Raw genomic sequence first — 12,811 nt, 5'->3', positions numbered from 1 at the left:
CTATAGTAAATGCGCAATACATGACAGCTCATTTTTCTTCTTCCTTTCCCTCTTCTGAGCATCAACTTTCCAGGAAGAAATAACTACTTTTAAGCATATGATATTTTTCTTAAAAACTTAAAGGAAAATGTTTAAAGCAATATATTTATTCAACTTGAACGTGGTGGAATATAGTTCGTCTTCATAATACTAAAGATTACTGACCTGAATTTAAGTCTCGTCCTGGGTTGAAGGCCCGGCTATTAACAGTAGTGGAAAGTCGATCACAACTAATTGTTCTAGATACATTGGTGTTAAAGTTCCCATCGAATCTGAAAGAACAGGAGAGAATTAGCAATATTTACTTGGTGGCTACTGAATCCAGAAAAACAAACTAACAAAAATAGTAATTCATGCTGTATATGAGAGAGGTCAGCTCAGAAACAATAAAATTGTGATTTAGATTTTAAACATAAAAACAATCACCAGAATATTGTGGGAAAAATAATATTTGCATCTAGCAGGTGTTGGGAATCAAGTTCAATTCTAAGGAGATAAAGAAATAATCATCCTTGAAACCAACTTTTCTCCCAAAGAATTTGAGTCAGGTACTATTAATAAAATCATGCAGAAAATAGATTTGACAAAATTGAGATTAGAATTATAGAAATTCAGACTTGAGTTCTAATGTTACATATGAGATAATTCTTTAAATGATCCTATCTGAAAATCAATGACCAAGAACAAAAATAGACAGTGGTGAAGGAGACAATACAGCTATGGAGTAGGAAAGCTCTAGATTTGAATCTCTGCTCTGTCACTGTTAAATGTGTGTACTTGTACAAATTGTTTAATTCTTCTGAGCCTATTTTCTTATCTGGAAAAGAAGAAGAAATAAAACTTATTTCCCAAAGGTGTCAAAAAGATTATAAATAATGTACCAAAGTTATTTTCATGGTACATGACATACAGTTTACACCTTCTAGATTGTAATGTAAATAAGGCCAAGGTGTGTTTTAACTTCCAGTAGTAGTACAATGCTAGTACTAGAGCTAAAACAATGTTAGTACTCTGGTTGATCACTGGTTCATAAATACTAGTGTAATCAAGGACTCATTTGCTAGATCTAATCATAATCTGCAAGAACATAACAGGAAAATGTACCAATTCATTAGTCACTAAGAGTATTTTTAAAAGAGAATTTAATCCAGAAGTAACAAGAGAGAAAAACATTTGAACTTCTAAGTAACTTATTTAGGATTTTAGATAGAGGACTCATGACATTTTGAAGATTTCCCCCACTCCCAACTAATTCAGTCTGAAATTAAGCTTTTTTTAAAACTTGCGTTAGAATGTGCACCTTAGATGATAAATGCCACTAATGAAATTCCATTACCACAGGTACAGAAGCTTTATCACCTAGGAGAAACGATTCTAAAAATCAAGATCCATTTGATTATTCACATGAACTTTGATTATCTGTTGATCACATTTCATAATAAATAAGAGCTACTAAACTGAACTGATTATATAAGAGAACTAGGTTTTCACACGGTATATTGTGTTCCAAAGCAAAAGTTAAAGTTTTATTTTGAAACATATCATCTCAAAAAAATGAGGTAACTGGATTTTAAGGGATCTTTAGTCTAGCCTCTAACTCAGTACAGAATTACATCAACATTGTCACTTATGCCTCCAACAACCCAGTTGCTTCACCAACATGGTGGCTCTTTCTTGGACCTACTCTAATTTGTCTAGATGAGAAGACTTGTGCCTTGGAAGCAAGCCATAGATGGAGAGAAAAGAAGAGATTAATACATCAGGAGCTGCCTGTGGGCATGCTGGCGAAGCAACATAAGCTCACTGTCCTTCTTGTTTTAGCATTTGAACATCTGTGAAACAAGAGCAGTATTATACAAGTGACTCAATTGCTCTCCATGCTGTAGGTGCCATATTAAATCTATTCCCTTGCATATGTTTTAATAAGATCAGATAACATGTAGCCTTTATGAGTTATACGGTCTGTCACAACTACTAAACTCTGCCATTGTAGCATGAAAGCAGCCGAAATAAAAGAATGAGTGTGGCTGTGTTCTAATAAAACTTTATTTTCAAAAACAGGTGGTGTGCCAGACTTGTTTCACCACCCTTGGTCTAGACCAGTACTGTCCAAGAGAATTCTCTGAGATGATTATTATATAAAAATGTATTATTTTTGCACTGTCCAATATGGTAGCCACATGTGGTTACTGAGCATTTGAAATGTGACTAATGTAACAGAGAGACTCATTTTTCTATTTTGTTTAATCTCAATTTAAATGTAAATAGTCACTGAATAGTGGCTACCATATTGGACGGTGTGGGTCTAGAAGGTTCTGACATCCTTCAGGTCTCTGTTCATTTATCACTTCCCCAGAAAGACCTATGCTGAGACTTCCCAATCGATGTCAAATGTCCCCATTTTCTCTCAAAGCATGTGCCACACTTTTTAACTTATGACTTCACGCATGTATATTTTATGGATGGATTTTTATGGATCTGGCCATGTGATAGACAAGAGCCCCGTAAGGGCAGGCACTGTGTCTTGTTGATTTTGCTCACAGCTGTATTTATAATCTTAGCATTGTTCACGTCAAAAGCAGACACTCATATTAACCAATCTTCCATTAACATCCACGTTGCCAGTTGCTAGGTCTGTTCTGGGCTCCCCAGCAAGCTCCAGAAGTCCTAGCAAGTGAGGACCATCACTCAGATGAATGGCTCCTAATTATTCAAAGTCTGGCTATATCAGAATCACCTGGGATGCATGTTGGAATGCAGATTTTTGGGATCAACCCTGGTAGGAGTCTGATTTAGTGAATCTGGGGCGAGGCCCAGGAATCTGACTTTGACAGGCTCTTCAGGTTTGAGAAGCCCTCCAATCCTGCCATACAGATTCATTTAGAAATAAAACAGTAGAATGACTTTCTGCGTGAGCAGAGGTACTTTCCAATATGCATCAAAGAGACCAAGGACAGATGATCTTACAATTTCAACCAAGAGAGCAGAGTAATTAGATATTCCTGCAGCTTACATCTGAACTTTGCTATACAAATTACAAACCCCTTTTAGATCTACCCATTTCAGAATTGAGAAAAGAGACACCATCAATCACACAGCAAGTCAGGGACCTAGGAGAGACTTGAACTCATCACCCACCTCCCTGTCCAAGGATAAGCCATGCACCACACTGCTTAATTTAAGTGACATATAAGGAAGAACTTGCTAAAAGGGGCAACTCAAGAGTTACTGAAATTTTTCTCCCAGGAAAAATGTAAACCTGGAGAGAGACCTTGTCTCCCTTAATGAGTCTCCAAAGCCAGGACCTGAGCTCTCAGTCCCACCCCTTGAGAAGGCCGAAGTCCAGTGCTGAGCATGCATAAGTTCCCTGGGTTTTTGTGAAACGAAAGCTTGCTCCTGGGGGCTGGGGAGACCAGGGAATTAATTTTATAGGTGGTTTTCTGTACTAAAAATATCACCTCTAAGAATCTTAAAGAAAACATTTTTATAACAATAAAAATGGAAGTGACTCATTAACAAAAGTAGGTGCTAAGTAAACATTTGTCAGTCATAAAAACGTTTCACAATGTAGTTCTTGTCATCAATAATCTACCCAACCTCCCCCGCTCCACTATCTCTCAACCTGTAGGTCTGTTGGATCCCAGCTGTGACGCTTGCCAGTGTCCCCTGCACCCATTCTACAAAGCCCAGCTCTTCTCATCCTCCTCCCTTGAAATTTCTCCTGTCAGTTCCAGCCTACAATGAGCCCTTCATCCTCCAACATGACTGGTGCCATTCTGCGTCTTCATTCCATGCTTGTGTGTCTCTTCCTATTTTTACATTGTTTTGAAATCAGGCTTACCATAGTGTCATCATACTAGACACTGATTGACTAGTTTTTTGTTTTTATTTTTAAGATTTTTTTTTTTATTGGGGAATTGAGGGAAAGGAACAGCGTTGGGGGAATCGGGGAAGGGGAACAGACAAGTTGCTGTCCTTTTGTTCTTCAGTCTAGTTGTGGAGGACGTTGCTTCACTGGCCCATGTTGGTATTATCATTGCACTCTTCCCAGGTGAGGCAGATCAGTCACTGGCCTCTAGATGGCCGCTCACGGCAGCTCTTGGCAGCTCACACCAGCTGCCAGCTGCTCCCGCTGGCTGCTGACCACACACAGTAGCTTATGGCAGCCCACTGCAGCAGGGGCTGCAGCCTACGCCATCGCCGCCAGCGACTCATGGCAGCCCAGCTCCAGGTCGACCTGTTGTTCACCATCTTAGCTGTAGAGGGCAGTGTCACTGGCCCTCATGTGGGATCTGAACCCGGGCCCTGCTGCTCAGAGCTGGCGTCCCAAGCCAGCTCTTAACCAACGTGCCACTCGGCTGGCCCTTGACTGGTTTTAGATTCTGTTTATATCAACAAAATACTAATCAATACAAATTAAAAAATAAGATTCACTATTAATATTGAGCAAACTATCTTATTTATTTTGTGTTCTCCATGAGGGGTGAGATGCCAAGAGATTTTGTTATGGAAGCCTTATTGTTTAAACCCTAACACAGCACTCAAACTCCCAGTTCTCTCCAAAGCCTTTCACATATTTGAGAAGCCTTAGTTCCCCCGATGGAACTGTAAGTTACTCAAAGGTTTATATTTCTCGCTCAGGTCTAACACATTGGTAGGAACGGGAATGTGTACTCCATACATTCTCACTGGTGACTGACTAATGAAGAAGGGCAGAGAGTTAAGTTATTGGAAAGCTCTGGGTATTTTATTCAATCATATTCACCAAACATCTATGATGAACAAGGCACTGCCACCTGGGCAAAGCATGATTATGTCATTTTCAAGAGCATGGGCTTGAGAGGTACATAGATGTGGATTGGAGTTTGGGTTTAAATTGCTTATTGCTGTATAACTCTTGCATGTTACTTACATTTTCTAAGCCTCTGCTTTTCCCTATAAAACAGTGATAATAATAGTACATATTTCATAAGGTAGTGAGTGTTAAGACTTAAATCAGAAGATGGTTCTTAAGAGCCTAGTACATAATAAACGTTTAAAAAATAATAACTAGTATTGGATGTATTAGTAATGATAACAGTTAACAGGTACTAAGTGCTTATCATATGTCAAGTATATTTTAAGTGCTTTACATAGATTAACTCATCTAATCTTCTCAAACCCTGAAGGAAATACTATTATCTTCATTTGAAGACCAGGATACTGAGGTACAGAAGTTTTCAATTAAGAAGCCCCAGGTGTACAGCTGGGAATTGGCAGAACCAAGATGTGAACATATACGAGTTTGAGCTCTCATTCATAATGAATATGTTATACTGTATCTCAATAAATCAAGAAATAAATCATCAACATTATCTAGAACAGCTGAGGTAGAATTTGTTTCTTTAAAAGGAAAGAATTTACCCTGAAAGATTGTAGGGCTTAGGGGAACTCTTTGCTTTTTATTTAACAGAAACTGATAGTAGCTAAACATAAGGCTTCACAATGGAGAGCTACTGAGGAAGAACTCTATCAACCAGATGAGGAGGAGGAGGAAGAGGAAGAAGATATTAAAGGCAGGTGTTCTCTATTAATTACAGATAACTTAGATTTTTTTTTTAAAGATTTTATTGGGGAATCGGGGAAGGGGAACATACAAGTTGCTGTCCTTTTGTTCTTCAGTCTAGTTGTGGAGGACGTTGCTTCACTGGCCCATGTTGGTATTATCATTGCGCTCTTCCCGGGTGAGGCAGATCAGTCGCCGGCCTCTAGACGGCCGCTCACAGTGGCTCTTGGCTGCTCATGCCAGCTGCCGGCCACACACGGTAACTTATGGCAGCCCACTGCAGCAGGGGCTGCAGCCTAAGCCGTCGCCGGCGACTCATGGCAGCCCAGCTCCAGGTTGAGCTGTTGTTCAGCCTCTTAACTGTAGAGGGCAGTGTCACTGGCCTTCATATGTGGGATCTGAACCAGGGCCCTCTGGCATCCCAAGCCAGCTCTTAACCAACGCGCCACTGGGCCGGACCCTTAGATTATTTTTCTTAAAACAAAGTTCACCACTGACAGAGCTATAGTATTGGCCATTTTGGGTTACTTTTTATGATTTCATTCTAGAAAAGCTTCAAGCTCTTGAAATCTGAGACGTTTCAGGACAGAAGAGTGAGCATATACACTGTCTGCATGGAACAGAGATACAGCAGACCTGGGACCGGTTCATTCTGGTTTTCTCCTTTCCTGGTACCAGCTTTCTCTTCTGAGAGAAAGACCCTGGCATTCTGATAATCTGAGGCCCTTGCAGAAATGGCTTCTGTACAACAAAGATAATATAAAATAGAAATAAAACCAAGGAAGAGAAAATGGCACCCAGTTGTAAAAAAATCTCACATATAGAAACCTGAGGAACACAATGGACAATGGCTACGACTTAAGTTTTGTTGTAAATGTGGGCAAGCCATGATACAGAAACATAGCTCAGGGAAGCCTCGGCTGATGTGCAAATACACAGCCTTCCAGAGATCAAACTTAATCCAAAAATAAAACGTAACACACCCAAATAAGTTCTTTTACAGAGGAAATCAGTAGAATTTTCCTGCTGTTTTAGAATTAATAAATAACCACCTTGCAGGGAGAACCTCAGCCAGAGGACAACCTGACCTATCGGCTCGTAAGCTCAAGGACATCTGGGTTCTGAAAGTTTAGTAGTTAAGGGATGAACTAGATTGTTACCTCATTTCAGAATTTGATTTCATTCTTGCTTCCTGACTAATCCGCATGCAGTGAAATGCTGGGTTTTAAGTTAATTTACTCCTCTCAGGCCCCCAAATTCTGATATTTCGAGAATTCAGAGACATGCCAACCTCTCGCCTTCCTCCTGCTTCTTGCTTGATGGGGTTTTTTTAAGTGGCCACGGCCTCGCAGGCATCTCAATTGTCGTGAGTTTCCTCACATGTGCTGAACCACAGCCAGGGAGCAGCACTCCCCAGCTGAGTCAACGTGAAATGCCTAGAAATAAACCTCACTCTGATTCTATTCCTGCCTATGCCGCTGATGTGCCAGTCAGGTAGGGGAGCAGGTGTCAACAGAGGCGTAAGACATACAGGAGAACAGTGTGTTCCCAGCTAGTGAGCCAGCGAGGAGAAATAATTACAAGAGCAAAAACCCTGGGATTATCTCTCCACCCTCCACTCATCCACACTCACTAGTGCCTGCTTCTCTTCTGAGCTCTGGACTCTTACTGGGCTCCAAACACAGGAGTAAAATGTACTTCCCCATCCTTGTTACAGTAGCTACTTCCAGGCCCCAGAGGAACAGTTGCCTTGCGGAAGACAGGAACACATTTTATGAATGTGTGCCTTTTAGATAACAATTTATGAAAAGAAACATGTCCTTCACCCTGATTCAGAGATTGTGAGAAATGTAAAGTCCATGCTCACGATATTTTATCAAAACACATTAGTCTTAGGGGTTTCCCAAAAGATTTTTCATTGAGAAGTATATTAGCTGCCAGTCACATTGATATAATTCTAGGTTTATGGAAAGGTCAAGAAGTGGTATTATAATAATATATTTTCCTTGAAAAATGAGCAGGAAATTCAAATTATCTTTATATCTGTGCTTTACAAAAGTGATAACAATAAGAGAATAATCCTATCTAAATCTCCTGTAGACACTCACTCTAAAAAAAGAAGATACTGGATGATGATTGTTTTCTACACTTATTTTCATAAGATAAAACCAGTGCCTGAAATTCAGTTTCAAGAGAAACAACTCCATCTTTCCTACCCCCTTAAGTTAAAAAAAACAAAACAAAAAAAAACTTCCTTCTGGATTTACTTTCATGAACAACTGATCGAAACTGCATCCCGAGGGAGAAAACAGAACTGTGACTCCCACTTTGATCTCTTCCCCATGGAGAAATTCACTCCCTGCCTGGCTTGCAAGATGTTCATTTGATTGACGTTTGCTCTGATGTGCAAACTGCTTTGAACTTCAGACATTTAATTCCCATCAGGCTGCAGTCATTTTTATTCTCCTTCAACAGGATTTACAAGCAGGAGATCAGCAAATGTAGAAGATAAAATAAATTTGCAGAAGCTTTGAATCTTACATCAAAACAGTGTTCAAGTGAGTTCCAATTGGATTTCATTCAGCCTCGATTCACAGTGTAAATCAACTTTTCGGTGGAGTCCCAGTTTAGAAAGAAAAAGATATAAAGGAGAGAGACATACACACCAGTTGGGGTTTACTTCCTGAATCTCTTTCTTAGTCTTTGTTTAAATTTCCTAGGGAAAGTGATTTGCCAGGCAAACCACTCAGAACCCTGGGTTTTCTTCCACATTTCTAGAGGAGGCTGCCCAATTTATCACATAGCGCACAAAAACCACACCCACACTTCCAAGGGTGGTGGTGAAATGCAGTATTACTCACAGACACGTTTTTTAAGGTAATACTTTAAAAAGCAAATCCCTGTGGGTATCCCAGAAGAGCAAGGCTTCAACTGATAGCTGAGTCCATGAACAAAGCCAATAGGATGACAGCTAATGGGGTCAGTGAATATTTTTTACTTGTTTGATTGTTTTTAATCACTGCTAAAATGCTGAGACAGGTGCAAAAGGTTAAGAAAAAACAAAACAAAACAAACCCACCATTTCTTCTGGAAGGAAAACCGGGTATCGGAACCGGAGCTGATGTGGAGCAAATGCTGGGACAGAGCTCACAGCACAAGGCAGGCCCTAGCTTCCCATGCTGCTGGCCTCCAGGTTCCATTTTAAGAATAGCACACATTTTTCTTGGAGGCAAAGTTCCTTGACCAGTAGCTCCAGAAGCCTTTAAAAGATCTGGATACTGAGAAACACTCATGCCTACCAGACCCTCCAGACCTAGTAAGAGCCCAACGGGGTCTGGTTTACTATGCTACGACAGGGAGACATATCGCTTCACCACCATTCAACCAGGTTCCCGCTCATTCTTTCTGGGAAGTGTCTGCTCTCCAAATATTTGAGCAACACCAGTTGAAAAGAATTAAACAAGAACCCCCTTATCGTCCACTTAACCACCCATGAGAATAAAGTTAAACAAAGAAAGAGCTAAGATAAAAATCAAACATCTGTACTGGCAAATATTTAAACTCTGTTTGAATGGTGGAGGAAGGAGCTAAGAGTGGGATCACTTCAAAAAGGAACTATCACATTCATAAAGTAAATGATACTTGAACCACCCCCCAACTGCGTTTACTTATTCAAACACCTCAATTAATGGGCAAACTGAAAAGCTGTCAAATAACTCGTAATCGTGTTCCAAAGAAATGGCTTTTCCTTCCATCTCTGCAGAGATTGGAGAGATAAGTCACATTCTTTCTGTTCTTATCAGTAATAAGGATTAAACCTTCAGGGTTCAGCGACTCCGCCAGAGTGGAAACAAGGGCTGCTTTCAAATGCCCTTGGAAGGTAAGGCTTTCAGAGCAATAAAGCATCTCTCTTTCCATTAAAGTCTAGGTATCATACAAAGCAGCCATATTTCTTTTTCATCATGTCTCCACCACAACAGATCACTGAGAGGAGGCCCTGCTGTGATCATGTGTCTCGCGTCTAGATTCCAAGTGGCTGTATTATCCATTTAATCCACTTTCTCACGCAAGTTTGGGAGATTGCACAGGTGACATGTGGGGGAATTGGGAGTGGATCCACAACTATGTTAGACATTTATCCTTATCTTTCTCATAACCAGGTTGGGGCAGGGGTGGATGAAGAAGAAGAAAGAAGGGTACCTGGAAAAACAGAGTACAGGCAGGTGGACAGAGGCCAGGTGGGATCCACAGGCAACCTTTGTGCTGTTCCATAGCCCTTGTCCATCCTGTCACTTCACCTCTAATAAGGTCTTAGCACACTTTACAGTTATTTACGTCTATACTTTTCTCCCTTGCTAGTTAATATGGAGAGCTCCTTTCCTATGTTTATCCCTAGGGCACAGCCCTGTGAAGTGTACAAGTTTACTAAATGTCTGCTGAATAAATAAATGCAGAAAACCTAAGAGGCCAAGGCTTTCCAGGGCTAGAGGTTGTAAATTTGTTTGTTTTCTTCCTGCACATACAGTGAGCGGTTAATAAATAGCAGACAGCTGTGAGTGGCAGGACACAGACATCAAGGGATAGCACTAAGAACCACAGAGTGAGCAGGTGACCTTGAAGATGAACCGGTCCAATCCCTTAGGCACATACACACTGAGGGAAGAGACCTGTCCAAATCTCCCTGTTCTGTAAAAGAAACATGAAACACAAGATGTAGAACACTTAGGCTAATGTGTCCTCACAAGGAATTATTGACCCAATATTAGTAAGTTAATAAAACTACGAGTGTGAAGATAGATACATATATCATTATACCAAACAAGCCACGTTCCCTGAAAGACTATATAGATAGAATGCTTTTTAAATCTTGGCCTTCTTTGAAAACACTTTGAAATTTTTGCACATTAAAACTTAAAAAGCTCAAGGGAAGTTTCTGGTCCTCTGCTACAATAGGGTCTATTTCTTAAGGCTGGCAGTTTCTTTTAGAGGCCAGATTTTTAAGGAGGGAGAGAGGGAGGTAGAAGGAAATCTCAGGACCATCTCTCCCTAAAATCCATAAAAGCCACTGATGAAATTCAGTATTCTAAGCAGAGTGGCAGGTCTCTTGCCCTCCCTTCAGTGAAGGTCATGCAAAGAAAATCCAGAAAGCAGGATTGAGCAGACCCAAATGCAGGTGTGCTTTCTGCTGTTAGGGTGTCATCAATAGTCCTGAAGATAGATGATAGATAGATGATAGATAGATAGATAGATAGATAGATAGATAGATAGATATCTGATACAAATTGCAGGAACATGTTTTTAAAACTGAGAAACAAACTAACCAGACTATGGGAGCATTATATTCAGTCAACTGAGACTTTCAGAGCGTTACACAACAGCCTTAATTCTAAGAAGGAATAAATACATAGTTCAGCATTTCCACTGGCAGATAAGCCATTCCAATTTTTCCACTGGCCAAAATATTTTATCATTAAAAGAAAAAAAGAAAAGATGATTTGGAATCAGGAACCCTTGATTCCAAACCCAGCTCCCTTGAGGCCTGACACAACCTCTCTGAGCCTCCTTCCTCATTGGCAAACTGGAGGTGGGGACAGGAGAGGATAACCACGGCTGTTGAGAGGATTATATGAAGAATCTAATGTGAGTAAAATAATGTTTACAGAAGTAAAAGCCTAAGAAAGGATTTTACGGAAGCATAAACATATGTAACTCTTTTACATACGTAATGTAACTGAGTAGACTTTCTGAAATGTAAAGCTTTCTGCAAAATCTTTGTTGGATTTTGAGCTCAACTCAAGTCCTTCTGGCACCAACAGCCATAAAAACTATACCTGTAACATTCTGCCTGCCTGCAGGTAATCATAACTTTTAAAGGGATTGGAGATGAAAGTTTGGGACAAGAGAGGGACAATGACTTGAAAGACGAAGATTCGCCATACAGCACTTTAAAGGCAAAACCACATCTTCCCGGGGGAATGAACAGGACCTGCAATAAAATTAAACTCAGTTGTCAAGAACCAAGCTTGTCACATTATTAGACCTTGCGACACTAAAAGGAAAAGAACAAGAGTCACAAATGTGAAAGCACCTGGCTAAGTCTCAATGCTTCAGTTTTCATAAGAACAGTAATGATAAAAAATAAAATGTATACATGGTTAAACATTTTACATCATTTTTTTCATGTGCACTACCTTAAAATAGGGCTGGGGAAAAAATAGGAGTTGCCCACATCATGCAGGTCAGCAGTTATGTCTTGAAACATGATCTGATACAAAACCATTTGTGCATTAGCACATGAATACTATATGTTTCACCTTTGCCCTCTCTCCTGAACCGCCACGCACATAACACGGTTATGTGGGTGAAAATATTTGTGGGATGAAAATAAAATGATGCCACAGGCTAATCTCAACTGCTTGCCCAACACCTCCCAAGAATGATTCACTTGTATTTCAAAATTTAAATCAGCATGTTTATACCGAATTCATCACCGTCCTCTTAAAAAGCTTTTGCTCTGATTTTCACTCTTTCATTAATAGATTCCTGTCCTGAGGTGTTTGATTTAAAATTTAGAACCATCTATGTTCTTGCAAATGGTACTATTTCATCTTTTCTTATGACAGAACAGTATTCCATTGTGATGAAATAGTGCCATTTGCAACAACATGGATGGATCTTGAGATGATAATGCTAAGTAAAATAAGTCAGACAGAAAAAGTAGAGAACCATATGATTTCACTGATATGTGGTATATAAAACTGAAAACAACAAAAGAACAAGACAAACAAATGAAGAAACAAAACTCATAGACACAGACAATAGTATAGTGGTTGCCAGAGGGTAAGGGGGGAGGGGAGTGGTAGATGAGGGTAAAGGGGATCAAACATATGGTGATGGAAAGAGAACTGACTCTGGGTGGTGAACACACAATGTGATCTATAGATGATGTATTACAGAATTGCACACCTGAAATCTATGTAACTTTGCTAGCAGTTGTCGCCCCAATAAACTTTAATTAAAAAAAAAAAATTAGAACCATGTATTAGAATCTTCCTTCCCACCCAAATCTCTAATAAAAACTAGTTGGTAAGGGCCAGCCGAGTGGTGCGATGGTTAAGAACTGGCTTGGGATTCCAGAGGGCCTCGGTTCGGATCCCACATATGAGGGCCAGTGACACTGCCCTCCACAGCTAAGATGCTCAACAGCTCAACCTGGAGCTGGGCTGC

General features: G+C 40.1%; 1 protein-coding gene across 1 annotated transcript in view; it reads right to left on the bottom strand.

Annotated features, from left to right (window-relative positions):
- CACHD1 (cache domain containing 1) overlaps positions 1-12,811 on the bottom strand; it is a 211,010-nt gene that overhangs the window by 71,377 nt on the left and 126,822 nt on the right. The window contains exon 4 of the mRNA XM_019646777.1: positions 205-311. Coding sequence (XP_019502322.1) covers positions 205-311 — 107 coding nt within the window. The remainder of the gene's footprint in view (positions 1-204; positions 312-12,811) is intronic.

Source organism: Hipposideros armiger, unplaced genomic scaffold, assembly GCF_001890085.2.
Source record: "Hipposideros armiger isolate ML-2016 unplaced genomic scaffold, ASM189008v1 scaffold_106, whole genome shotgun sequence".
Classification (NCBI taxonomy): domain Eukaryota; kingdom Metazoa; phylum Chordata; class Mammalia; order Chiroptera; family Hipposideridae; genus Hipposideros; species Hipposideros armiger.
Note: the sequence above shows the minus strand (reverse complement) of the source record. Positions and strands in the feature narration are given on the sequence as shown.